We start from the raw sequence: 26066 nt of genomic DNA on the forward strand, positions 1-26066 counted from the left end.
GAGCATGACATATGCTACACACTGTCCCATCTCTTAAATTGGACCACCAACATTGCATTGCAAATGAAATGAAAATTGCTTAGTAGTATTTCAGTGAAATATGCTGACATTTCTGTTGAGAAATATACATTACATGTAATGTATAATACATTTATCCCCATTCACTAAATGGTCCAAGGTCGTTGTGGCCACTGACAGTATTGTTGACTTTATAAGAACAGAATCGGCCGAATTTATTTTCACTAGACGTTAAGCGCTACCACCACCAGTCCTGAAAATGAGCTCAAATTGAGACCAGACGCTGAGCAGGAATGACGTGGATGGCTACTGTTGTATTAAGTCTGGAAAAGATAGTGTTTGGAAAGGCACATTGATGTCTAACTAATAACAGCACCACATTGGCTTTAATTTTCCACCCTCTCATAGTAGACTGTATCGATCTTGCTGGATTTTATTTGAATTTCATTCATTTTATATTATTTAAATTAATAATTTGTATCTATATGATAAATTCCCAAAAGAGGGAGAGTAGCTCAGCAGAGTGATTAGAGGGATGTATATTAACTTTGGTCTGGTCTTGAAAAGATACTCTCTGGAAGGCGACTGGTGTGTAAATAATACAAAGGAGGTAATGCCCTAATTTATCGATTGTGTTTGGGTTTTATGTTGGCATTTAGAGCTGCATTTTTCTCAGTGAAGGTCATCATTCATCCACGTCACGGTAGTCTAAGGAGGCGCATTATAAGCAACTGGACTGTTTTTTTCTGAGGTTTGAAGTTGTCTTGTTTGCAACTAATGAGAATCCCTCCTCCAAGAGTTCATTGAATGCATCGGGTTTCTTTGGGCATCAGCTTTGCATTTTTGTCCATGAAGATCATCAGTCATTCCCCTCATGAGGAGCCAAGTTCTATTTAACGGGTCATCTATATGGACTGTTCAAGTCCAGTTTCCTATGCCTGACTTGCTATTGGTATTAATCACAAAGGGTTTTTTGGTTTTGATTTAGCCAAAGAGCTAAATTATTATTAACTGGTCATCCATTTTGAGATTTGAAGTGTTCTTTCTAGCAACGTATTTACATTTTCCCCCTTCCAAAACTTAATTGATTGCATCAGCTTTTATTTTGGCATTAGCTGAGCAATTTTGTCCGTGTAGTGGAGGTAATCATTCATCCTTGTCATGGTAGCCAGACAAGCTACATTATGAATAACTGGTCATCTACTTTGAGCTACCAAGTCCAGGTTGGTTTCACCTTAGTTGCTTTGGTATTGATCTCAGACAGTTTTATTTTGTTCATAGCATAGCATCTTTAAAGGTGCACTGTGTAAGGTGGTGGCCAGAGTAGGTAGTACAACTCTGCTATTCATTGAAACAGTGCTGCCTATTGCCAAATTTGATCTTTTCATGAATATTTATGAAATAATAAACCGATATTTACTAGTATGACCAACATACAATACGTTTTGCAGCTAAAATGTCTATTTCTGGAATTTAAAAAGGGTGGACCATGGAGAGGATCCCCCTTCTCATGTATGAAAAGTGATTTTTTTTTTAGCTGTGTACTTAGATGTGTTTCTTAGATCTTTACTTAGAATTTGATGGTGGTTTGAAGTATTTGTTACAAAGGTAACATTTGTGAAAGGGCAGCATGAATTCTGGAAATGAACTTCTAGAAATATGACACAGTGCTCCTTTAAATATTGCATAGTATTTTGTATTTGGTGCTCTCAAGTGCCATTTGCTTTCAACTTATTTGCATTTATTTTCCACTGAATGAGTTATCGCTGCCTAAATTGTTCACCTGTTTGAAGCGTTCATGTCCAGCGTGCTCACAACTTACTTGCATTTATGTTTCCCCTTTTAAGGAGCTAAATAACCGTCTGGCTGCTGAGATCACAAAGATGCGCTCCATGACCAGTGAGGAGGGCGGGGAGACGTGCACCGTCATCCAGGGCAAGGAGCTGTATGAGCTCGAGGTAAAGGAACACTATGAGTGCGTTTTAATATGCGACCTTGCCTCCTCCACTTGCCTCTTCCACTTGCTTCTCGTCATGATGACATCACTGACAACAGCATTATATTTCAATATCTTGCAAAAGCTCAATTGTAAAGTCTTTTCTCATTTGCAATTGGGATGGTGAATGAAAAACAGTCCCTCAAAAGTTGTTGTGGCGAGGCTGACAGCTGGGAAACTTTATTGTTTTCTCCACGGAGGAGGGGCCAGGAGGCGGGACGAGGAGACAAGCACAAGTGGAGGAGGCAAGGTCACATATTGGGATGCACCCTATATAGTCTCTTCAATCTCAAAATAGTCAGGAGGGCGGCCGGCAACATGTGCACGGTCATCCAGGGGAGGGAATCATATGGGCTCGAGGTGCAGTAATGCAACACCACATTTCATATGTTTGGGTGGTTGCCTCCAAAATGCTTAACCCGTTAAGACATAGCGTTATACATTTTGCAATGACCAATTTATAGTGTACTACTAAAGGCCTTGTGTTATGTCAAAGATAGTAGATTAGTATAGTTAACTTTTCATTGTCTATTACATTGGTCCACTGGTGGAACGGTGTGCGTTATGGGCCTACAAATCAATAGTTTGTTCAATCATGCTTACAGAATTCCACCTGTAGATGACCAAAATGAAAACTACCTATTGTTGCTTTAAAATGTGTTTTGTTCTTTCTTGCCTGTTTACTCATCTTATTCCTTTTCTAATTGCATTAACCAAATTCATGCTGACAAACCACTACTTGGTATTTAAGACTGCACTTTCGCCAGTCGGCCTATCTGCTGTGTCTCAGGTACTTCTCGCTTGTGTAATCCGCAGGTCATGTTGCTTGATGTCTGTCTGATGGCTGTGTGTGTGTCTGTGTGTCTGTGTGTGTCTGTGTGTGTTGTGTAACCCGCAGGTCATGTTGAGAGTGAAGGAGTCGGAGGTTCAGTACCTGAAACAGGAAATCAACTCCCTGAAGGACGAGCTACAGGCGGCCCAAAGAGTAAGTGGACGAGACGCCAAAGGGGTTAATAATATATTGGGTAATACATGTATATTAATGCAATATTATATGAAGGTCCTATTTAGCTGCAGGCCACCCAAAGAGTGAGTAGACCAGGCGGATCTTCACAAAGGGTTAATAATATGTAATACACTGGACACCTTTTAGTAATTCTCATTCTTTATTCGTGTTCTGTGAAGAGGCGAGGCGTTGAGGAGGATACAGCTGAGAGGGGGCGTGCAGAGTCGCCATTTGGAGGCAAGAAGTCCAGGGGGTCGTTAAATAAAGGTGGAGAACCACAATCATGGTTGTCAGGGCTTGACATTAACTTTTTCGTTTGCCGGCCACCATGGCTAGTGGTTTCCCCGAGTCACTAGCCATTTAGTTATTCTATTAGCCACAAATTTGGTATTGTTTTTTTTTGTCTTTATCATGGCGCTGTACACCTAACCTCAGAAGATGAGGTGCTAAAGCAAGAAAAAGACGAGTGTACAGTTTCCTACATTGAATCAAACAATCAAACAAATAGAAACTCAGTAACTGAGCTTTTTCTTTAAACTTTAATACAAACAATTGATACACACGTGGTAAAGTGCAGAATATACATGTAAGCTATTCTGATGTCATACCAGAGAATAAGCTACTTGCCAAATTGGCTAGTGACACTGAAATTATTACCAGCCACAGCCCAGTTTTACCAGCATTTGGCCGGTTGGCAGGTGCCAGTGTCAAGCCCTGATGGTTGGTGTTAGACTAAAACACCTCATTGACTTTGCTTATTCAGGATAAGAAGTATGCCACGGACAAGTACAAGGACATCTATACGGAGCTGAGCATCGTGCGTGCGAAGGCGGAGCGGGATCTGGGACGCCTGCGAGAGCAGCTGCAGCAAGCGCATGAGGCCCTGGGGGAACCCACGCCTGAGGAGGTTGAACGCAGCGGATACGGTATACATACATATTGTACATACATTACATTACATTGATTGCACTTACAGTAGCTGACTCATTTATTCATAAGCGACTCAGAGTTATGTACCGGGTTTTGGTTACAGTCCCTGGAGCAATGTGGGGTTAGGTGCCTTGCTCAAGCATACTTCAGCCATGGATGGAGGTGTAGGGAGAGGTGTACGGGTGGGGTGGGAACTTCCAACCCACTGATCTAAATTCCAACACTCTAACCATTAGACCACATCTGCCCACATCACATGCATATCAAATTATAAATGACAACTGTTTCCATTTAAAGGGCCTCCAGGTAGGATTAAACGTTTAATTAATTAAGTCAGCCTATGCTTATGCGAGTCATTATACTGTAAGTGAACGATGGCTTATCGCGACCACTTCCACATCTTTGAAAGGATATCTTGCAGTAAACCGTTAGTTTTGTTTTAGGGAGTTCCAAGCTGTGTTCGCTGTCAAAATCAGACAGCATGGTCAAACGCACTCTCCAAATGAAAGGACACGCATGCAGACGCATTTAGAATGGATTTTGATGGGTTAGTAAACCAACAGGCAATTATTAGAAATGTTCCACGGGACCAAAAGCCTCCATGGATGGGCAATAATGTGCTCAAAAATCAATAATATATTGTGGAGTTGGCACGCGCGCGATGACGAGTGCAGTCACAGGTGCGTGATGAGTAACCCCTTCTACTTTCTGTTAGTTTACTGAGATAGTTCAATCCAGTCCGAATCGACCATTTCTTTTACCAACGTCCTGAGATAACCTCATGCCCATACATAAAACTAGTCCCGTCAGAATAGGGCTTAAGATACACGTCCTTCACCTGACCTTCACAGCCTCGACCCCTTCTCCCTTTTGTTTCTCGATGTGAAAGGAATACTGTTTGTGGAAGGGCTGACGGCAGACTAAAGCAGACCTTCAACTGCCATGCTGATATCTTTTCCAGTGTCTCATTTCAGACCAGATTTTGTTTTTGCCGTCTCCCCCTCTCTCTTTGACGGCAGTGTACCGCTTAAACTGAACATGCACTTGCTGACTCTCACGGTCCTACAGCCACATATTCAATTCAGCTCTTCAGTTAGAGTGTGCAACAAAACAGGGAACCAATTTGACACTTTCCCGTTACTTCCCAAAACTGCCTTAATGTCCTGCCCTTGTGCCTTTTGCTTTGGTGGTGTTGTATAACGGGCGTTGTGGGCTTCTGAACAAGAGGCTGATTGTTGGCATCATGGCTGTTCCCACATGGCTTACACATTAACTCCCCCCAAACCATGTGAAAAGCAGCAAAATATAGTCCTTGGGCAGCATAAAAGCACAGAATAGGCAGGCCTTGAAAGAGTTGACAATCCCACAGTGTTATTTCGGATGTTGGATGTTTAGTTTTTTAAGACGTGTCTTACGTGTTGTACTGAGCTTGTTTTTGTTTTGTTTTGTTTTTGTTGTTTGTTGTTTTATTGCTGTAGACATCATGAAGTCCAAGAGCAATCCTGACATCCTGAAGATGGCGGCGGTGGCAGCGAAGCGATCAGAGCGCACCCTGAGGTCAAAGGTGAGTCTCAAGGTCACTGGAAAGTCATCATCAGCTTGTGTCACACCACACCACACCACACTCCCTGCTCATGAAGATGTACTTGTTAACAGTGTATACACAGTGTTGGGTGTTTCTGTGCCCTGATGAGTTGGAGTAGTGAACACATGGGTAGTCGTTGATTTGGGCAACACTGCCACCCGGAGGTGATGAGAGGTATAGCACCGTCAGGGAAGGCCAGCTTGCCTTGATTGTTGTTTTTCCTTTTGAGGGAAATTATTCTTTTCTTACTGAATTCTTTTTTAAAAAGAACTCATTTTGACAGGCTTGGTCAAAAAAGTGGGTTTGACCAAAACATTAAAGCCAAAGATGTAACTTATCACTCTCTTTCTTCCTAGAAAAGGCGTGGTAGATTACTGCAACCAAGGCTATTTACACTTTACACCTGTGTGTGCGTGTGCTTTTGCGTGTGTGTGTTCCTTGATGCCTGTGCGCATGTGTGTTTTTGTGTGTTTTTGTGTTTTTGTGTGTGTGTGTGTGTGTGTGTGTGTGTGTGTGTGTGTGTGTGTGTGTGTGTGTGTGTGTGTGTGTGTGTGTGTGTGTGTGTGTGTGTGTGTGTGTGTGTGTGTGTGTGTGTGTCCGTCCATATGGGGGGGTGTGCATGACCTCTCCTCTCCTCCCCACTCCACTCTACCTCTCCTCTCCATGTGTCCTCCCCACTCCTCTTTCTCTCTCTCTCTCTCTCTTTCTCTCTCTTTCTCTCCCCCCTATCTCTCCTCTCCACTCCTCTCCTTTCCATCTCTCGTCCCCACTCCACTCTACCTCTCCTCTCCTCCCCTTCTCTCCACTGTACCTCTCCTTTCGTCTCCACTACTGTACCTCTCTCATCTCCTCCCCACTCCTCTCCATATCTTCTCTCCTCCTCTCCTCCCCACTGCGCTCCTCTGTATCTCTCACTCCGCTCCTCTCCTCCCTCCCCAGTCTGTGAGTCGGGACATGCCCTGGGACAGCTAAGGGGCTGCCTGAGGGACGCTCCACACTGTTGACTCCCGTCCTCTAGGTAACTGCCTTGGGAGCACACCGTTACTCTTCCCAGCCTGTCCACCCAAACTACCTACCTACCCACCTACCTACCTACACTACATTGCCAAAAGTATTCGCTAACCTGCCTTGACTCACATACTGTATGAACTGTATAACTGTCGAAAGAGAAGCCTGATGAAGACCCTGTTGGGTCGAAACGTTGTATGACCTGAATACACCTTCAAAGCGGCGCTTCAGTGTGCGGACTTCACCTTTGTCCTGCCCCCTGGCCTCAGCGAGGTGGGATGTGCATGCTCTTACTCTTATGAAAAATGTTATGAACTGTATTTACTGCCATCCCATTCCTCAGCTGCAAAAGCCGGACCAATATCATGTTGAATCCTATGGTCCAGGAATGGGACGGCATTTAAGTTCGTAAGTGAGTCAAGGCAGGTATGTGAATACCTTTGGCAATATATTGTACCTACCTACCTACCTACCTACCTACCAGCAAACCCAATGCATCCTCCTGCACTCTCCTCCCTCACCTGGTGGATGTGTGATCTGTTTGTTTGTTTGTTTGTTTATGTTGTAGGGGAGGGCTGACCTGAGGTGTAATTCCCAAGTTCAGGAAGTCTAGACACTCTGCCTCAAATGTCATGCAACCATAGACTTAACACAATTCTTGTTGAGTACACACAAACCAAATCCCACCCATCAAAGCGGCGTGAAACTAGCGAGTTCGCAACTTAGACATCGTTTGTTAGAAGGAGATGATGGCAACTTGTTTACTTTCTGAACCTGGGATTGACATCTGTGAGTGTCCCTGGGTCTGTTTTTGTTTTTAACACATCCCATTGCACACTTCAGTCTTGAGTCATGGGTTCTAACTAATTGTATGTGCCATTGTCCCTTTCATTGTAATTCTTCCGCTTGGCTTGTAGGCATGACGACAGGTGCTACATTATATGTTCCTTTTTTCCCAGAATGCTTTGCCAAACCAAACCAAACCAATCCTCATCTGAGCTTTCTTTCTGAAGTGACTGATTACCTAACCACCTCTGATGTTTTGCAGATTCTGTTTAACAAACGAGATATTTGTTTGTTTGTTTGTTTTTTAATTCATTTTTTTGTGTTTCACATCTCTGGGGGGTATTCCAAGAACCCGACTAAGTAGTAAATCAGGTGAAGTTAGCCTTGAGGTAGTGGTAAATTATCTAATACAAAGAGCCTGGAGTCCTAATTTTCTGATCTGTGAACTTTCTATATGCAGGTTTACCACTTCCTGTAGGTTAACTTAGCCAGGTTTATCCCTTAACCTAGATCTTGAAATGGTACCCTGGTCGTCTGGTGCAAATGTGTTTTTTGACGGGGTGAAGTGAATGTGGTCACTTTGATTATATACGCATCATTTCAAACTGAAAAAAAAGTTAATTTACATTTTTTTACATGTTCATTTACATTTTAATACACAAGGCAAGTGTCGGGTAAAAAAGATTTTGTAGAATATTTTATGGAAGTGAGAGTTTTCTCCTTAAAATTATTTTCAATTTCTTTTCAACTTCAGGGTCTTGCTTTTAAAACGTTTTCAGCAAGTCCTCTTAGTTGTTATGTCTTATTGAGTGTTCCACAGCAGATTGACAGGCATAAACTAAATTATCTTAGCATGGTTCATGACACAATTTTAATGCAAATTTTAAACATTTCAATACTTTTTTCTTTCGTACGGTATTGGTTATGATGTTGTTGGTGCAGACTTCTGTCGAGAAGATATTTACAGGAAGCAGCATCTACCGTATATGCATCCGTTCCAGAATAGAGCCAGAATGTTCCATAACTCATCGCCTGCTTCTGCACATTTCACATCGGACCGACCCTCCCATCAAGATCCCTTTACCACTGTATTGCACGCTAACCTGAATCATAACCCAGATGTTGGACTGTGGTTTAATTGTTGTTCTTTGTTGCTTTTCTATCTCCCATTCTATTTATTTCTGTCTTGTCTGTCTGTCTGTCTGTCTGTCTGTCTCTCTGTCTCTGTCTCTGTCTCTGTCTCTGTCTCTCTCTCTCTCTCTCTCTCTCTCTCTCTCTCTCTCTCTCTCTCTCTCTCTCTCTCTCTCTCTCTCTCTCTCTCTCTCTCTCTCTCTCTCTCTCCCTCCCCCCCCCTCCAGAGTCTAAAGGAGGGTCTGACTGCTGAGCAGAGGCTTCACTTGTTCGACAACAAGGACACTAAGGAATTCTGACATTGAGGCATCAACACCCCATCCCTTCCTCACCCAGGCCCCAGCCTCCCTGACTCCTCAACACAACCCCACCCCAAATCCCCCCACATCCTCCTATGCTGCATGATGAGAGGGACTTGCTCCTCTCCACACACACCTCCCCCCCTTACCCTCATCCTCACACGCACACCCTCACACACTATATTTTAGCCCAGTAATTAACCATTTAGAAACACACTGGTCACAATGAGTCCTATATTATATACGTGCTATGACGTTTGAATTTTATTGTCTATAGAGTATGCATTTCATGCACTTCTGTTACTGTGACGTTTTGTTTTTTGTTTTTTTTTGTTTTTATTTCCATTGCCATGTCTTAATGTAAATACTGTTTTTTAATTAAGCATCTATCACACATACACTAAAAAAAAAGTTTTTTTTCTTGTGTAAGCTACTGTTTTAACCTTTTAGTTATGTGTGAATAGTCGATGAAATGCGCAAAATGTGGATGAAAAGAACACGAAAAGTACAGGATGAACGAACGAACGAATGAATGAATGGATTGAATGTTTATGTGGAACCCCCATTAGAATACAATCATGTTGCCAGGCCTGTGTTACGCACTATGTTATAGGTGCAGTCAATATGCACATTTTAAGGAAACCCCGAAGACTCCCTTTTTTATTGTACAGAGCTGGCAATGCTGTGCTGTTCACAAGGGGTCTGAGGGGAGGCACAAAACGGCTGTACCGTATAAAGAGTTTGAAACCTGCTTAGTAGCGTAATATTCCATATTAATCTTTGTGAGCTATCTGACCACTTGAAACTGACTTTTGATGGTATCCTATACATACATCCAGAAGGGCTTGACACATGGGGATGGAGTATATGTACACTATATTAGCAAAAGTATTCGCTAACCTGTCCTGCTTCACACACTGTATTACCATCCCTCCCATTAACTAACCCATAGGGTTTAATATGATATCGGTTGACCGAGATTTTATTGAACCTTATGGGTTAGGAATGGAGTGGCAGTTAACTTCATGTGACTCAAGGCAGGTTAGCAAATACTTTTGGCAATGTACTGTATATTCAATATATATATATGACCTCTTTATCCGAATAGTCACGTTAGTATTCTTGGACTGGGAGAGTTTTTTTTCTGTTTCCCCCTCCATCAAAGTTGATTATGTGTGCAGTGTTGTTCAGTGGCAGACCAAGTTATATTTATTTAAATGTCGGATGTCGGCAATTTAAATTGTCTCACATTTCCATTCCTCTTTTTTGTAAATATACAGCAAAATATTCACCAACTGACAACAGGTTTATTAGCAATAAATATTTTTGCACCCTGCCTTTTAATTCTCCTTTTTTTGTTTTGGTGGCAGGGCAACTGTATCTGAAGTGTATATTTATTTTGTGGTGTGGTGTCAATACTATTGTTTCAGAACATGTTATTTGACCATGTGACGAGGAACTTAGACAGTGTGATCCATCCTGATCATAGCCGTGGACTAATGGTTTGGATCAGGGTTTAGATCAGAGGGCTGCCGGTTCAAATCCCAGCCTTCCATTCCATATTTCCCTCCATGGCTGAGGTGCCCTTCACCCAACCAACCACACACTGCTGGGACTGCAACCAATACCCTGTACTTAACACAACTATAAATTGCTTTGGATTAACGGCGTTAGCTAAGTGGAATGTAATGTTAAGTATCGGCATCAGTTTCAGACATTTGCAAATGAAAGGAATTGATAGATTCCCATGCTGATGAGAAAACATCTGATGAATTAACACAGGGGTAAGTTGATGTTCTGCTGGTGACAGGTATAAATAGTGGTATTTTTTAAATCACTGTACAATGCAATAGTTCTTGTTGCTTTATAATAATTTTGATCCTTTTACGCGTGCTTTTACGCATACGTTTCGATGTCCAAAATTGATGTCAACACGACTGGAAAGAGACCGGGGACCGTTGCACATTTTATTTCAGGCCACTCAAGTCTAGACATTGCAGCATATTTGAGCAACATTGTTGACAATTGATTGTGCGCCGGTTTATGGTCATTTGTGTGGCCTACCTGTCATTGGCGCGTGCCAGCGGTATGTGAAAGGGAATAATTTAAAATATCAATGCAACAACGTTACATAATACTTAGTTTTTCTTGCAATATTTGTATTTTCTATAGTGCAATTATGGATCCACTATAGGCATTTTCCGTGGTCTTTCAATGTAAAGGATAAAGGCACATCAATAAAAAAAAACATTCTGACGTTTCCCATAATGCTTCAGAGATGTTACCAGCTGACAGCGACGTTCTGGAGAAGGAGCGCAGTAGTTGGACCTCAGAAAAAAAAGTGTTCAGACCATTCAGCTGTTTTCCAACTTCAGGACATTGTTTCGGACCCCTATGCTCCGACAGGACATAGGATGGGGTCCCATACTGCATGGGCGGACTGGTATTCTAACATCAACTAGGTGATCGCCAGTCTAAATTGAATTTTGGTAAGTTACTAGCCAGCGCTAGCCATCTCTGGCAACGCAATGCTGTCTTTTGTTTAACCTACGCAGGCCTAGCAGCCAGAAATAAAGGCACGAAACCTCAGCAGCCAAAATAATGATTGCTGATGTCATCCCTATAAAACACATAAACCCTCACCACACACACTGCGGTTACACGTATATCTGTAAATTAAGTGTAACGGTCGCAAAAATGCAAAGATTTTGGTTTTGAAAACAACTGTAGCTGTCTAAGTTAGTTAGCTAGCGATACAGTTAGCGGTCGTAGTTGGATAGATGGCTCGTAACACTACAAGTTAGCCAGCTAACGTTAGCTGCCATAGTGTGTAGCCTACAGTAGACGGTAGCCAGTTAATCAGCTAATGTCAACGTTACATCATAAGAAAAATACTGTAAGTTACATATGATGGACAACCGTTTTTATTCGTTTCTAAACCTTAGTTGAGTCATCTACAGGTAAACCATATGGAAAGAGAATGACATTGCAGATTAAGGGACATACATTTGTGTAAAACAGTTACCAGTCATTATTGTGTCTGTGTGGTAGCGCTGTCTGGTAGACAGCTATCATAGTTTATGTTCCATATCTCAACAGATATTGAGGCTACTACGGTGGGCTAGCAATTTGTTAGCTTGTCGGGAAATATATTTCCATTCAAAGCTTGTCGACAGCTGTAGGCTACTTAAGCTGCCGTACATTCAATAGTCCGTGTTCCGCATGCCACACTTAATTTTGGCAAGTTAGCGACAGTATGAAGCCATGTTTATCGGACCGAAGCTCGCTGCATGTGTGAGGTTACTTTGATCTGACAGTTAGGGTGGGAGACTACCTACTTAGTCGTACTGGCCATAGAAACACATTTAAGAGCTACCTGAATATTTATTTAAAATAATGACAAGTTTACTGAGCCCGGCTTTCCCTTAGCTCCACAATAGTGGCTTGTCTTCCCACGCAATAACTACTCAGCTTAGTACCTGTAAGTGTCAATGTTACCTTCCTGGCTAACTTTTCAAGACTGAGTTTTGCTCTATTGTGTTCAGTGATGTCTGAAGACTTGACTATTATTGAATATTGAACGTTGACTCTGTCTTTGTCAAACACCCTCGTGTTTTTCTTAAGAGTGAAACTCCTCGTCATTTAGGTGTGGTGGTGGATAGTTGAAGGGTTTGGAATAGAGAGGGAAAAAACATTTTACTGTGCAGTGTGCTATTCACTGTTTACACACGTAACTTTGTCTCTGTCTACTCCATTGATGCAGGTGATAATGGACCAGCCAGAGAGCAGTGAAGATGGCTTACAACCTCAAGACCTGTCCTCCTCCGCTACTTGCGCCCTGCCTATCGTGTTCGATCTGAGCCGCAAGGCCGACGACTGCCTGCTGAAAGCCAATGCCGTAGACACGCTACATGTTGTACAGCCACCTGGCTGGTTCGTGGGCACCGCTGCTCCTGGAGATGGCGGCGGCGGCACGAGCGATGGGGTAACCTTGTCAGAGAACCCCTGTGACCTCTCCCCCGTGCCCTGCGACCAGATCCAGCCAGACAACGCCTTCTCAAACACCACAGTCACTCTCTCCTACGTGAGCCGCTCTCACGTCTTCCCCTCCTCCACCACCACCCTCGCCCCGCACTGTTCCCTCCTCGACGTCTCCTCCCTCAGCAAGAAGCTGTCCCAGCATGCATCGGGCTACGAAGCCCTGCCCCTGCCGCTGGTCTCGGAGACTGACGCCACGGCCACCGCCACGGCGACGGCTCAGCTGTGTGTCGGCGTGGACCCCCACTGTCTCCAGCCAGTCTCGGCGCCTATCGAGGTGGGCATGGGGGTCAGCATGTCTCCCGACTCCTTCGACTTCATGCTGCCAGCACAGGTGTTGTTCTACTCATCTCTCTGCTGTTTTAACTAGGGATGCACCAAATCCTGATTTTTAAGGTTCTGCCAAATACCGAATCCACTGGTTTAGATTTATCCGATCACCAAAACCGAACACGAACCCCGTCATTAAGGCCGAATCCGAAACTGAATCTTGGGTTCGGTACATCCCCAGTTGTAACATACCTCTATTTTAATATTCTGTACTGTATAGTGTCCTTGGGTATCTTAAAAGGTGTTACTAATAAAATTAGATTGTTGTTGTTGTTATTATCATCATCAGGTGGTGCAGAACGTGGCGACGGGTGTATGTTTCCTGAAGCACGCCACTACGGTGGACCTCCACGGCCTCCAGGACGCAGCAGCCGGTAGTGGTGGAGGTGGCGACGCGGGAGGGGCAGGGGCTGCGGTGGAGATCCTGACGCCGCTACAACAGGGTGGCGGCCCTATCGTCTGCAAGATCTCGCCACCGCAGGAGAACGGCTGCTTGGCAAACGGAGACTGCGGAGCGTTGTGGGGCCCGGCGGGAGCGTGTGGGGTTGGAATCGGAGTAGGAGTTGGTATTGAGGCTGTCGGGGTTGGCATTGATGGTGTCGGGGGCTTAGGAGTTGATGATAGTGGCCTCACCTCGGGAGGTTTGTTCGCCAGCACAGCAGAGGTGGTGCAGGGTGTAGTGGATCAGGACCCAGATCTGCTCTTCCTGATCTCTAGGACCGATCAGCCGCTCTTAGCAGCTCACGACATCAGGACTTCTAGAAGCATCTGCAGCGTCCTCGAGAGGGAGTACGTTAGCCCGCTGGAGGACCCCGTGTCGCCCCCGGCTACGCTGCAGGACGAGATCGAGGACGTCTTTGTGTTGCCGCAGACTGCCGGCTCGCCGACTGGGGACCGCTTCCCTGATGACGGCGAGGACCTTATGGCCGCTAGAGATGCTGACTTGGGTTTCTGTGACGCGTCATCCCCTGCCATGCTCGCGTGTAATAGTGACCAAGAGTGCTTATCAGTTGACTCAAACACTGAACTCATATCAGCAACAGAGTTGGACTGCCAAACCCTAGCAGCTGTCGAGGTGGGGACGACGCACCAGGCGCTTTCAGAACAGTGTCAGGAGGAGAATCAGTCTGAAAAGGCACACAAAGCATCAGGGAACACCAAGTCGCATGAGTTGACTACCACCAACACGCATCAGGTAAACGGTGACACACCAGCAAAGAATAGAGTACCTGAGAGGAAGATCCTTCCCCCGAGGACTGGACGGGGGATAAGGTTAGAAGCCATCGTTCAAAACATAAACCCATACAGGTGGAGAGTTAGCACGGCAAAAACAAAATCGACATTAAAATCCCAGTGCTCGAAAGAAAAGGCGCCAGAGAATAAAGACGCCAAAGTGGCTGACGACAAGGGGTTAAATATTAGTGATGTCATCCAACAGACTTTTGAAGGCACTCGATCCCCAAAGAAATCCCCCCGCTTGAAAGGAAAGGCTTCTGAGTTTAAAGAGGACAAGGCGGCTGACAAGAGAGTGTTGAATATCAGTGATGTCGTTCCAGAGACTTATCATAACACTCGATCTCTGAAAAGATCACCCTGCTCCAAACAAAAGTTATGTGAAAGTAAAGTTGCAGAGGTGGTGGATGACAAGAAGGAGTTAAACATTAGTGATATCGTTCCAGAGAATTGTCACAACACTCGCTCAAAAACGAAATCCCCCTGCTGGAAACAAAAGGTGTTTGAAATTAAAGATGCCACGGCGGGTGACAAGATGGCGTTTTGTGTGAGTGACCTCACCACTCCAGACCATTGTGGGAAGGCGCACCCGTTCAAAGAGGAGAGCAGCACCTCCACCACGAGCAGGACCTGCTTACAGACCATCGTCTCAGAAAAGTTGGATGACAAAGACAGTAGCAGCTATTCGAGAGAACGATCTACCTCAGATTCACACAAACACACAAAAAGTCACAAAAAGGGCGCACCTGACAAAAAGAGAAACAGACAGAATATCATCACAACACCATCAACACCAACATCATCATTTTCACACACCTCCTCCAAAAAGAATAAGAAGAAATCGGAGAAGAAAAGTCCAAGCAGAACTTTGAACTTCAAATCCTCCAGCAGCACGCACCCGGCACCATCGAGTCCCAACAAGTCCCCCAGAGTACCATCGCATCCCGGCAGCACGCACCCAGCACCATCCACCCCCAGTAAATCCCCCCAAGTACCCCAGAACCCAACCCCAACGGTCAGCTCCAAGTCACCCTCCCCGCTCAAAAAATCGCACAAGAAGAGCAGCGAAAGCCCCAAGAAGAAGCACCGGCCTGAAACCATTTTCACACCGAGCGAAAAGCCAAAATCCCGCGTCACACAGAGCAAAACAAGCTCATCGCCTGCAGCTTCCACTACCATCCAGACCACCACCACCACCACGGTCGCCTCCAAGAAGGCTCCCACGACCAAAACGAAAAAGAAACACAAAGTAGCCGCGGGCCACCCCAAGTCCAGCATGTTCTCCCCCAAGGAGCCCGAGATCAAGCTGAAGTACGTCAACTACAGGGAGGAGAAGCGGGACTCGGGGCGAGCAGACCCCACCTTCTCGCCGTTTGTACACGTCGAGGTCAAAGGTCACACCACCTGCACCGTTATCAACTACCCCGAGGAGGACACTGTGTCAGGAAGAAAACGCAATCATCATCATCCTCATCAGCAGCAGCAGTCGAGTTCGAGCTACATCACGGGCGCGGTGCCGTCCTCTCCCAGTCTGACGTACGGCCGGGTGTCCATGGCCGCTGCACGGCGGGCCGCTCTGGTTTGCTGCCTGTGTGGCCGCTCGGCTAACACGCTGGACCTGGGGGACCTACACGGCCCCTACTACGCAGAGGGCTACAAAGCAGACAGAAAGGCCGCTGCCGGAGGCAGCCGTAGCAGCAGCGGTGGTTGTAGGAATGGAGACCCCGAGCTGGGAGGAGGTGATGTTGGGGTCGGGATGGAGGAGGAGGACGTCAGTGACTCCGATTCCTCGTTTGGGACACGGAATCGCAAGTTTCCCTCCTCCGGTGACACCCCAGGCAGCTGGTCTCGCCGCGCCTGGCAGTGGAGGCCCTCGGACCAGCCGGGCGGCAGCAGCCTGGTGGCCCACGCTGGTGGCTGCTGGGCCGTCGGTGATGACGACAGCGGGAGCGGCATCAGCGGGATCGAGCCGCTGCACAGCCCGGTAGGTGCGGGGAGGGACGACAGCGATGGGCAAAATGGATCCATTATTTACAATCCAGTGCCACATATTCCAAACGACGTATATTGCTATTATGATGTCAAGTAATCCATATCGTGATGTGTTTATTTTTCTTTACAGATGGCCCAGCACTACAGTCCTGCAGCCAAGAGGGCGAGGATGGACACCAGTAGCTGCAGCATGGAGAGCTGGCTGATGGCGCCGGTACTGCCGCTGGATGCCCACGAGTACTGGCTGCACGAGGACTGTGGCATCTGGTCCGCAGGGGTCTTCCTGGTCAAGGGCAAGCTATACGGCCTGGAGAGAGCTGTCAAGATGGCACAGGAGTCGGTGAGAGTTGACCTTGACATTGACATTGACATTGGCACCAGCCAGAGCCGTCTAGAGAGTCGTCAACTGGGGACCAGGAAGTCGGTTGGTTGATGATGTGATTCATGTGGATTAAAATATCTCTAAACAGCAGCTGTCTCCTCGCTGGAGACTAACATAGAACCATTACATTACATACCAAACAAGATTGGACCAGTGAGGTCTATGGGAGTGACGCAACTCTCTTAATTGATGGCTCTGGCACCTCCAGCCAACCAGCAAAAATGGGTACAACTTGGCTGTGGCTGGTAACATTTTCAGTTTCACCTGCAAACTCGTCACCTTTTGGTGACAGTCACCTTTTTCCCCGGCCAATTGGGTCATTCACGTGAATAGAAATAGAACCCCCGCTGTACACTGCCACCTTTTTTTCTTTGACGAGTTTGCAGGTCTGCACTAGCCACTTAAGCAGGTAGCTTATTCTTTGGTATGCCATATCAGAGTAGGCTACTGCTGTTTGCCCTTTGCATCAACTGTTCAAGACAAACTTCAGTGCCTCGCTGAGTTTCTGTTTGTTCTTTTCGTTTAGGAAGCTATATTAGAACTTCATTTTTGTCCTGAGACATACCTACAGCATCATGGTAAAAAAAAAGATAAGTGGCTAGTAGAAAGGCTCATCACTCTGGAAACCTGCTTGCCACAGAAAGGGGAGGTTGTTTAGTATGATTGTCTGCCCAATTAATCTGTAAATAATGCCATCATTAATTGCCATTACTGTTGCTAAATTCTCTCTGTCTGTCTGTCTGTCTGTCTGTCTGTCTGTCTGTCTCTCTCTTGTGTCGTGCAGGTGTGTTCCACGTGCCACAAACTGGGAGCCACACTGGGCTGCTTCTTCAGAGAATGCTCTAACAAATATCACTACATCTGCGCAATACAGTCCCGTGAGTAGCTGTCTGTCTGTCTGTCTGTCTGTCTGTCTCTCTCTCTCTCTCTCTCTCTCTCTCTATCTCTCTCTCTCTCTCTCTCTCTCTCTCTCTCTCTCTCTCTCTCTCTCTCTCTCTCTCTCTCTCTCTCTCTCTCTCTCTGCTTCTCCCCACTCCTCTTCTCCCTCCACCCCTAGGGGTTAAGTGGGCCCTATCGGAGTCTCTGAATCACAGCCATTCATCCACTCCTTCGTAGCCCCGTAGCTTTAAAAGATTGTGAAACGGGGCCTCTCTTTCTATGATAAGGGGGTTACACACACACACACACACACACACACACACACACACACACAGCACTGCAATGCTGCTTTGAAATCAGGATGGAAGTCATGCGTGTGTCTTGCTCTTGCAGGCCGAATGGCTCAATGCCAGGGTGTGCAGCAACAGACCTGTTGCATTGTTCCCTTCTCCTTTAGCCCACTTAAGCAAGCGTGCCCGGGCATGAGGAAACAAAGAATGCTCCTTGGAAGAGTTCAAACGAGGATGTAGCTGCTGTGGAGTAAAGAGGAGGCTTTGTGGAGCCATTCAGCTCAGAGAGAGAGATTGTGCGTGCTGCTGATGAACAAATTAACTTTGGAATCTGCTGTCAGAGTTCAGATAAATGGTCTACTCACTGTATGTGGGTTTCCTAGTCTAACTCCAGGTTCTTTTGTCTTACTCGCCAGCGCCCATTCATCTTAGTTTCCTGTCTTCATTTGAATGTTTAAGACGTAAAGCCATTTCAAAGTTGTTAAATCTTGTTAGTGTTTTCAGGTTTCTGAATTTCAGCCAGGCCCTGACCTTCTGAAACTGAATACTGTCATTAACATCCTTGACCATCCTGTTCAAGCATTCACTCAATGGGGGAGAGCTCTGCTCACTTGAATTACCCCTTGGTTGGAATTGAAATTGAGAGTCTCCCCACTGAGAAGAAGTATGTGAAAGCGTTTTCCTGGTGACCCAGCCATTATTTGAATCTGTTAAATAGTTCTCAAACAAAAATGACCAAGTCAAGCCCTCCATGTTGATTTGATGCACCACTATTAGCACTCGATGTGAATGTGCAGTACAAAAAAAAGTAATTCGGGAAAAAATCCTGTAAATGAATTCACTATGGCCGAAATCTTTTGATGGCGACGGCAGACTGCAGCTACTACGCTAAACTAACCTGTGGTCAGTGCTGATAGATTCTGACAATGGTTGGGTCGGCAGGAAAACATGGGCCCACTTACTGTACGTCTCGGGACTGTGGGGAGGCTAGGGGTGTAAATCACAGCCTCCATGACGATGCGATTCGATGTCGATTTCTTAAGGCAGCGATTCGATTATTTTCGATACTCAAAAATGCCCCACGATACGATACAATTCCATTTTGTTTTTCAATCACTTTTTCACACCACTGTAGGTGAGTGCTTTGGAGCTACCCTCTTGTTGCTTTTGTCAGTTTTTATTAATTAATTCCTCCTGTTTGTGCTTACAGACTGTGTACTCAATGAAGAAAACTTCTCAATGAAATGCACCAAGCACAAGGTATTCCATTTTTCAGTAGTTCTGTGAAACATTTGTTTTTTTTGTTTTGTCTTTGATTGTTTTATAGCTATTTGTGTATTGTTCAACTTCGAATATGTTTGTGAAGTTTGTGATGTGTCCTCTTTTAATGTTCTTCCTAAGAATAAGTCCATCAAAGGCTCGACAAATAGAAAGACTGCGAGATGACACAGGCCAGAACTCAGCACCTGGATAAGGTTTGTCAGCTTTGCATTGCTCTTTATTTATTTATTTATTTATTTCCTTCTTTCATCCTTGTTTGCTTGCCTGTTTTCATTTAGTCTGTCCATCTTTCTTGCATTCTCTGTCCTTTTTTTGCTCATTTAACCTTTTCATGTACAGTCCCCCAAAGAGTGTGTGTCTGTGCGTGTGTGTGTGTGTGTGTGTGTGTGTGTGTGTGTGTGTGTGTGTGTGTGTGTGTGTGTGTGTGTGTGTGTGTGTGTGTGTGTGTCTGTGCGTGTGTTTGTGTGTGTGTGTGTGTGTGTGTTAAATATTTGGTGTATGGTTGCTCCTCAGGGTAGCTGATATTTAGGGGGTGCATCCAGTGAAAGTGCAGCCCGCCTGTGACATCTCTCATATAAAGTTGAGTCATGTATGTTGGGGCGATGCCATTACTCATTGTAATGAATTTATGATCGATATTGTGTTTTCAAGATTACAAATACAAAATCCTTGGTGACGTGGAAAAAAATGAGACTTGGACTTGACTTGGCTGGGGTATGACTTGGACATTGATGGGGAAGTTACTTTTTAAAAGAAGTGTGTGCTCGTTACTCGTTACCTACTCAAAAAAGTAGTGCCTGACTTTACTTTGTACCCCTGGTGGAAAGTAACTTTTTGTGTTAGTCGTTACTTTTGCGTTATATTTGGATGGATCTCCAGGATTAAAAAAAAAATCTGGAGACGCTGTGCGCTAACTGACATTGCGAGGCCGACTCTCTTCAAAACTCGGAGATATTCATATCATCAAACATGCAGATTATTCTGATCGACACGTCTTCGAAACGGTGAGAAGGCACTCTTTCTAAGCTTGTTGGTTGGCATAATTGCAAAAAAAGCCTGCATTTTAACCAAGACGGGGAAATGAGCTATCTTGTCGCGAAATACAACAGGCACCCTGCAGCCCACCCATTACAATTGGGTGACTTAATGATATGCAAGCTCCACAATAGCGCAAGCTCCACAATAGCGCAAGCTCCGAAAATGTTTAAAACCACACTTGTCTCGAAATAGGAGCCCTCGGATATCGGAATTAATAAATGCACACACGGTTCATCAGTGCTCCTCAACTTCAAAACCAGTGAAACCGTGAGAAGGAGAGGTGTCACCTTTCTCTTCCCCCGAATAGATCTCCCTATGCGTCCGAGAGAGAGGGGGGTCAGTTATCTGTCCGATCGCAAAAATAACGACCCTCCACATTTTAAAAAGAACGGCGTAGCAAATTTTCAGTAGTAACGCGTTACACTACTTTTATCCGAAAAAAGCAGTTACACTACTGCAACTTCGTTACTTGTAACGCGTTACACCCAACACTGGACTTGGAAGTGGACTTGACTTGGTCAAATGTGTCTTGACTTATGACTTGACTCTGTAAGAATTGAGACGTCCTTGTGACTTGCACATTAGTGACTTTTTCCCCCACCTCTGTGTTTCTTCAGATGAACTCCTACCTCTGCACCTGGTTGGTAGTGCTGCGAGTGGCCTGATCTCACTGACCTGAAACGCGGATGCGAGCAGAGTCTTTGCCCACTAAAGCAGCTGAAGGCGAACTACAGAAGGCTCTCACACCCTCAGCCCTTAATGCACCACGTCACTCGTGAAGTCACAACACCAGGTCCATGGTTCACACACACCCAAACCACAGAACAGATCACAGGGGGTGTTTTCGAGGCGTTAATCAAGGCCACATGCATCATGGCATCTGCTGTGGGGACTACAGGTGTGGAATGGAAGAGGAGACAACGCAACATAATACCAAGGGGCCCAAAACAGGACAGAGGAATGACATTGTCACAGAGTAATGTTTTTAATATATTATTATCTATATAATATTTGTTTTATCCTAAGTGAATATTAGTTTCTCCTAAGTGAATATTATTACAGACATTGTTATTGTTATTATTGCATTTTTTGTACAGAATGACTGATCTTATTTATATTTCGTTTCCGTACAAGAAATGTATTTCAGTCACTTTTTCTTCTTTGAAAGCAATGTTTGTTAGGGATATGTTGTGCGTGTTAATTTAATGAATGGCAGGAACAGCGAATCTCATCTGTGTTTGATGAGTCACTTGGTTCTTGACAGCCCCCCCCCCAAACGAGGCAAGCGCTGGCCGTGAGACGTGACACCACTATCTGGGGGTCTCAGCAGCTGTCATGGAGGTTTCTGTTAATCTCACATCTCCAAACGCCATGATTTTGTTTGTCCAAAAGGAGAAAAAAAGACGAAAATGATAATTGGAAGAAGTAATGATTTAAAATATAAATGTTATTTTGTTGATTGAGAACTGAGAGCTCAGATTGGGTTAAGTGGGATGTGTAATGAATTGAAGGCATAAGCTTACATTTTCTGGATTGATGCCAAATCCATATTACAGCCAGCTCCCATCTGAGACTATACGGTAACACTTTTCCTAACGCCAGCGTCTTATGTATGACATAAGTGTGTTACAACACTGTTATGACAGTTATACGTATGTAATAAACATGTCAATGTCATGAACATTTTATGCCATTGTCATTAAATGACAATTGGTTATGGTATAGACAGCCCTTATAATGTCAAGTTTTCATGACCATAAAACGATTTTATGCCATTGACATCATGTTTATGACTTGTCCATGACTGTCTTATTACACTGCTTTGGCACTGTTGCGTCATACGTATGACCTGTTACCTAGTATTCTCCTAAATTATCCCAAGAGTGACTTCGACTATCAGACCTAAGTGTACTGACTATCATTTAAACAAAAAATAATAATAATTTATAATCCCGTTCTCTTTTGTTCAAAGTGAAGCATGAGGGAACTACTTGCTGTGCCTGTGTTTTTTTTTTTTAAAACAAAAAAACAAATTGTCATTCATTGAATGTATCTTATCTGAATATTCTTTTCAAAAGGAGAATTTCAGAGAGCACTTTGGCACTTAATTTTATCCATGTGTTAGTCATGTTTTCTTTTTGTTATTTAATGACAAAAACAGTATTGTCCCCTTGGCCCTTATATCCCCGAAATAGCACTCTTATCTGAATTGAATCTACTTCTAGACAGAAAAGGACTTTTCCCCTTTTTACTTTGTAAAATGGAAGAGTGGCAATCGAGTCGCTCCATAGCGAGTATAAATAGTACTCTCATGCTTAGTCACTTGACTGGCACAGTAAAGCACATAGTGTGCAGCTCTTCATCCTCCTCAGATTAAGAGTTGCATTGTTACCTTCTGTGCAGGCAAGCAAAAGAGGGAATATTGCATTTAAGTTTACACAGAGAAAAATGGGTGCACACAGGCAGGCAACACTTCTTTTGAAGTGGTATAGTCTTCAAATTCAGCTGCTTTTGGGTTGAACTTCACTGGGGTGACTCGTGGTATGGTCTGTATGCTGACACTTGGATAATATTTTCCAAAAATGTGTTGATTTTTTTCAGATCAGTAAGCAGCCACTTGCCCGTTAGACCTTTTTAAAGACGTCCAGTCAGACCTTATTAGATGCATCCACTGTTTGGCCTTTTTAAAACATAGTTCAAAGTGACCAGAATTGGCTGTCACACTGTTGTCGTCTTCACCCTTATTGCTGAAAAAGGTGCCGGTCTGAAAAACAACTTGGAAACGTAACAGCAAACGTGGTGCAATGCATGGGATCATTTCTCATGTTGGTTTGACTTGACAAGGTCATATGTTTGTTGTATCACATTCATTAAGTATTGTTTGGTTTTACCAACAAGAGATCCATGTATTATTTCACCCCTTAACTAGTTTTCTTTCTTTGTAAAGGGTTATTCAACTTTTTTATAGTGTTGGCTGTCGAAACACGACTGCCCTCAGGCACCTTTGGTTTAGGAATACTGGTGCCTCCATCAAGAATTTCACATACTCGCCAACTGTCAATACTTTTAAAAAGTTTCTGGTACGAGGTTCATGTTGTCTTTTTTGTTGTTTGTTTTGGGTGTGTGTCAGTCCCTTTTTTCCTATGTTGTTTTCACCTGGGGGGTATATTAAGAACATTGTTAGGTGATAAAGCAGGCTTAATTAATCTACAGGAAGTGGCAAACCTGCTAATAGATATACCAGACATAATTTAAAAATAGAGACGCAGGCTCTTCTGTTAGATGATTTACCTCTACCTCAAGGTTAATTTAGCCTGGTTTACTACTGAACCAGAGTCTTGGAATACCCCCCTGACTTAATCCGTTTGCTCTTCACAACCCCTCTGTGGCGCCCCACATAAAACAACTAAAAACATGCACTCGTACAGATAGCTTAACACTAGATATGATGTTTGATAAGAATCACCAGCTTCTATCTTTCTAATCTGTGAGTTTTGGGCAGGGCTGTTATAAGCAGTCTCTGTATTCTGTGAAACAGTGTTAATACTGACGCACGCTGACCCTTTACTCTTGACCACCTCTTCAAAACCGGCCATATAATGGCTTTGTTATCCCTTTCAATAAATATAATATATATGCAGTTGTTTATTACACACATTAAAGCAACACCTTTTTCAAGTGCACAAGTAAAAAAAAAAAAAACCCACACAAACAAACTGGGAGATGCCTGCTGCTTTTTTGCTAACACGGCGGGAATTTGACATTTCTACTGGACATTTGTAATGTTTAATCTCCTGACAGGAACTCAGATGGCCAACTACTTTACCAGCCCTGTGGCAGACAAATCAGACTCTGTACATAAGCCTTTGGTGTTCTTTGGATGGATAACAGGAGGCTTGCATGCACTTTTTTGTGAAAAGAGATTAGTTTGACTAAGTGCAGCCTTGACTTGTGGGGTGGGTGGGTGGTTGGGGATGGTAGGGGAGGGTGGTTAATTGTGGGGACTTTGTGGGATGTTGGGGTTTGTTCATCTTAAGGGAATTGCATTGTGGGATATTGGGGTACTTTGTGCATCTAAAGGGAAGTGCATTGTTAGGTGAGGTCCATGTCATGCCAGTGATGTCAGTCTTCTCCAAACGTGTCCCATTGTATTGCCTCGGCAGCACTATGAACTCTGTGTGTATGCTGTGTATACCCAACACGATTTATTTGTGTATTTGTGTGATCTAACAGACAACGTAGCTACGATGAAAATGACATGTCCTGACATTTTGTGCCAATGACAGCCACTGTTCTGGTCTGACATAAAGAAGCAGACGCTTTATGTTAGCTGTAGGCTGTTCTATGCAGGTGGTAGCATCTGCAGACCATTATTTCATCAGACGTATTGTTTTTATTTTGGCCCTACTTTGTGAAGTGTATATCTCTTGACGACGTTCTAATTTTACTGCACAAAGGCAGTGTGCCATAATGGTGTTTCATCTTTTTTTTACTTTTCTGAAAATGTGTTTGTTCTTCATCTTTAAGACTTTTGCAAGTATGTTACATCACATATTGATGCGCTTGCTTTTATAGTTGTTTGCCAAAGTCAGCCACATGAAAATTTCTGTCACCTTCAACTTAAAAGAACCAAATGTTTTGTTTTTGGTTGCTATTATTGTTTTTGGTTGTTTGTTTTGTGTCATGTGCTGTCTCCGTGTCTTATTTTGTCCAAATCTTAAAAACTCAGGGTTGAGCCTCAGTCTCTGATGTGGATGCTCTACTTTTTTTCTCCCCAAACCGGACTGGAAAAAATAAAATAGTACCGCTTAATTGGTCTAAGGAAGAAAACCATAACACAAAATAAACTGCTTAGTGTTGAGTCAATTCATGTGAGAGTAGTCTTTATTCCCAGGTCCACTTTCTCCTTTTAATGATGTGATGTGTGATTATGAGCACTTCGACAAATAGAAGAAATAAAGTTGGAAACTAACTTCTCTGGCAACTTCTGTGCCTATTACCTCGTCCACTGCTACAGATCCTGGCCATATAATTAGAATATCGTGAAAAAGTTGATTTATTTCAATAATGATTTATATCAATAATGTTTAAGTTTTATGGAGCATTATGGTGCATTGCCTACATTTTGAACTATTACAATGATTCATTTGTCTATTTTTACATAGTTTGCGAGTTGAAGTCAATGGCAGAGGCATTGCATGGGAGTTATGGAAGCCCAGATGTCCTTGATGCTTTACTGTCTGCTGTTTTTGTTTTTAATTCGAATACACTAGAAATTAAACCCCATTGAAAATGAATGGGGTTTTTTTTATGGAAATCTACGGGGTGTATTGAAGAGTGAAGTGTGGGTCACCAGATAAAACAAACAAAAAGAGCTGACAGTAGCAAAGCATCAAGGATATCTGGGCGTCCATAACTCCCATGCAATGCCTCGGCCATTGACTTCAATGTGAAACGTATCATAGCAATGATAGAACACAGAATACAGTGATACAATAGGCCTACAGTGTCCCCAATGCATTTTTTCCTCATGAAAGAACAATTTATTTGAAGAATCTCCACATTTACTCATTTTTGTAAAGGCACTGCTATTATTCTGAGCACAAATGTACCTTCATCTTCACCACTTCCAAGACTAACTGTGGTTTGTGCAATGCAGCTATATTACAATAGGCAGTGATCATCCGCCCAGTGTCACATAAACCAAATGACCTAGTAATATCTGTCCAATTCAACCAGGGGATTTGGAATATGAGGCATTAGATTGTAAGTAATGAATTTGGGTTGTCCACCACTGATAGTAGGTCTGTTGTAATTATTTGATGTGCTGAAACCTGCCTAACA

General features: G+C 43.9%; 2 protein-coding genes across 5 annotated transcripts in view; both read left to right on the forward strand.

The window, feature by feature from the left end:
* The window catches only part of mprip (myosin phosphatase Rho interacting protein), a 90801-nt gene extending 80662 nt beyond the window's left edge, over positions 1-10139 (forward strand). For 3 of the 4 annotated variants that reach the window (XM_063221791.1, XM_063221793.1, XM_063221794.1), the window contains 5 exons: positions 1866-1976; positions 2913-2999; positions 3784-3946; positions 5429-5514; positions 8688-10139. In XM_063221791.1, the coding sequence (XP_063077861.1) occupies positions 1866-1976; positions 2913-2999; positions 3784-3946; positions 5429-5514; positions 8688-8759 (519 nt within the window). In that variant the 3' untranslated portion in view covers positions 8760-10139. Of the gene's footprint in view, positions 1-1865; positions 1977-2912; positions 3000-3783; positions 3947-5428; positions 5515-6474; positions 6554-8687 lie in introns of all 4 variants that reach the window. The other variant, XM_063221792.1, reaches the window with a different exon arrangement.
* Positions 10140-10223: 84 nt separating this feature from the next.
* On the forward strand, positions 10224-25088 carry si:dkey-94l16.4 (uncharacterized protein CG5098). The gene is made up of 9 exons (XM_063221795.1): positions 10224-10543; positions 10954-11248; positions 12523-13131; positions 13417-16344; positions 16483-16692; positions 17519-17612; positions 19114-19163; positions 19305-19378; positions 20840-25088. The coding sequence occupies exons 3-8, from the start codon at positions 12529-12531 to the stop codon at positions 19347-19349; spliced, it is 3930 nt and encodes a 1309-aa protein (XP_063077865.1). The 5' UTR covers positions 10224-10543; positions 10954-11248; positions 12523-12528; the 3' UTR covers positions 19350-19378; positions 20840-25088.
* Positions 25089-26066: the final 978 nt, after the last annotated feature.

Source organism: Engraulis encrasicolus, chromosome 17 (assembly GCF_034702125.1).
Source record: "Engraulis encrasicolus isolate BLACKSEA-1 chromosome 17, IST_EnEncr_1.0, whole genome shotgun sequence".
In the NCBI taxonomy this organism is placed as follows: Eukaryota; Metazoa; Chordata; class Actinopteri; order Clupeiformes; family Engraulidae; genus Engraulis; species Engraulis encrasicolus.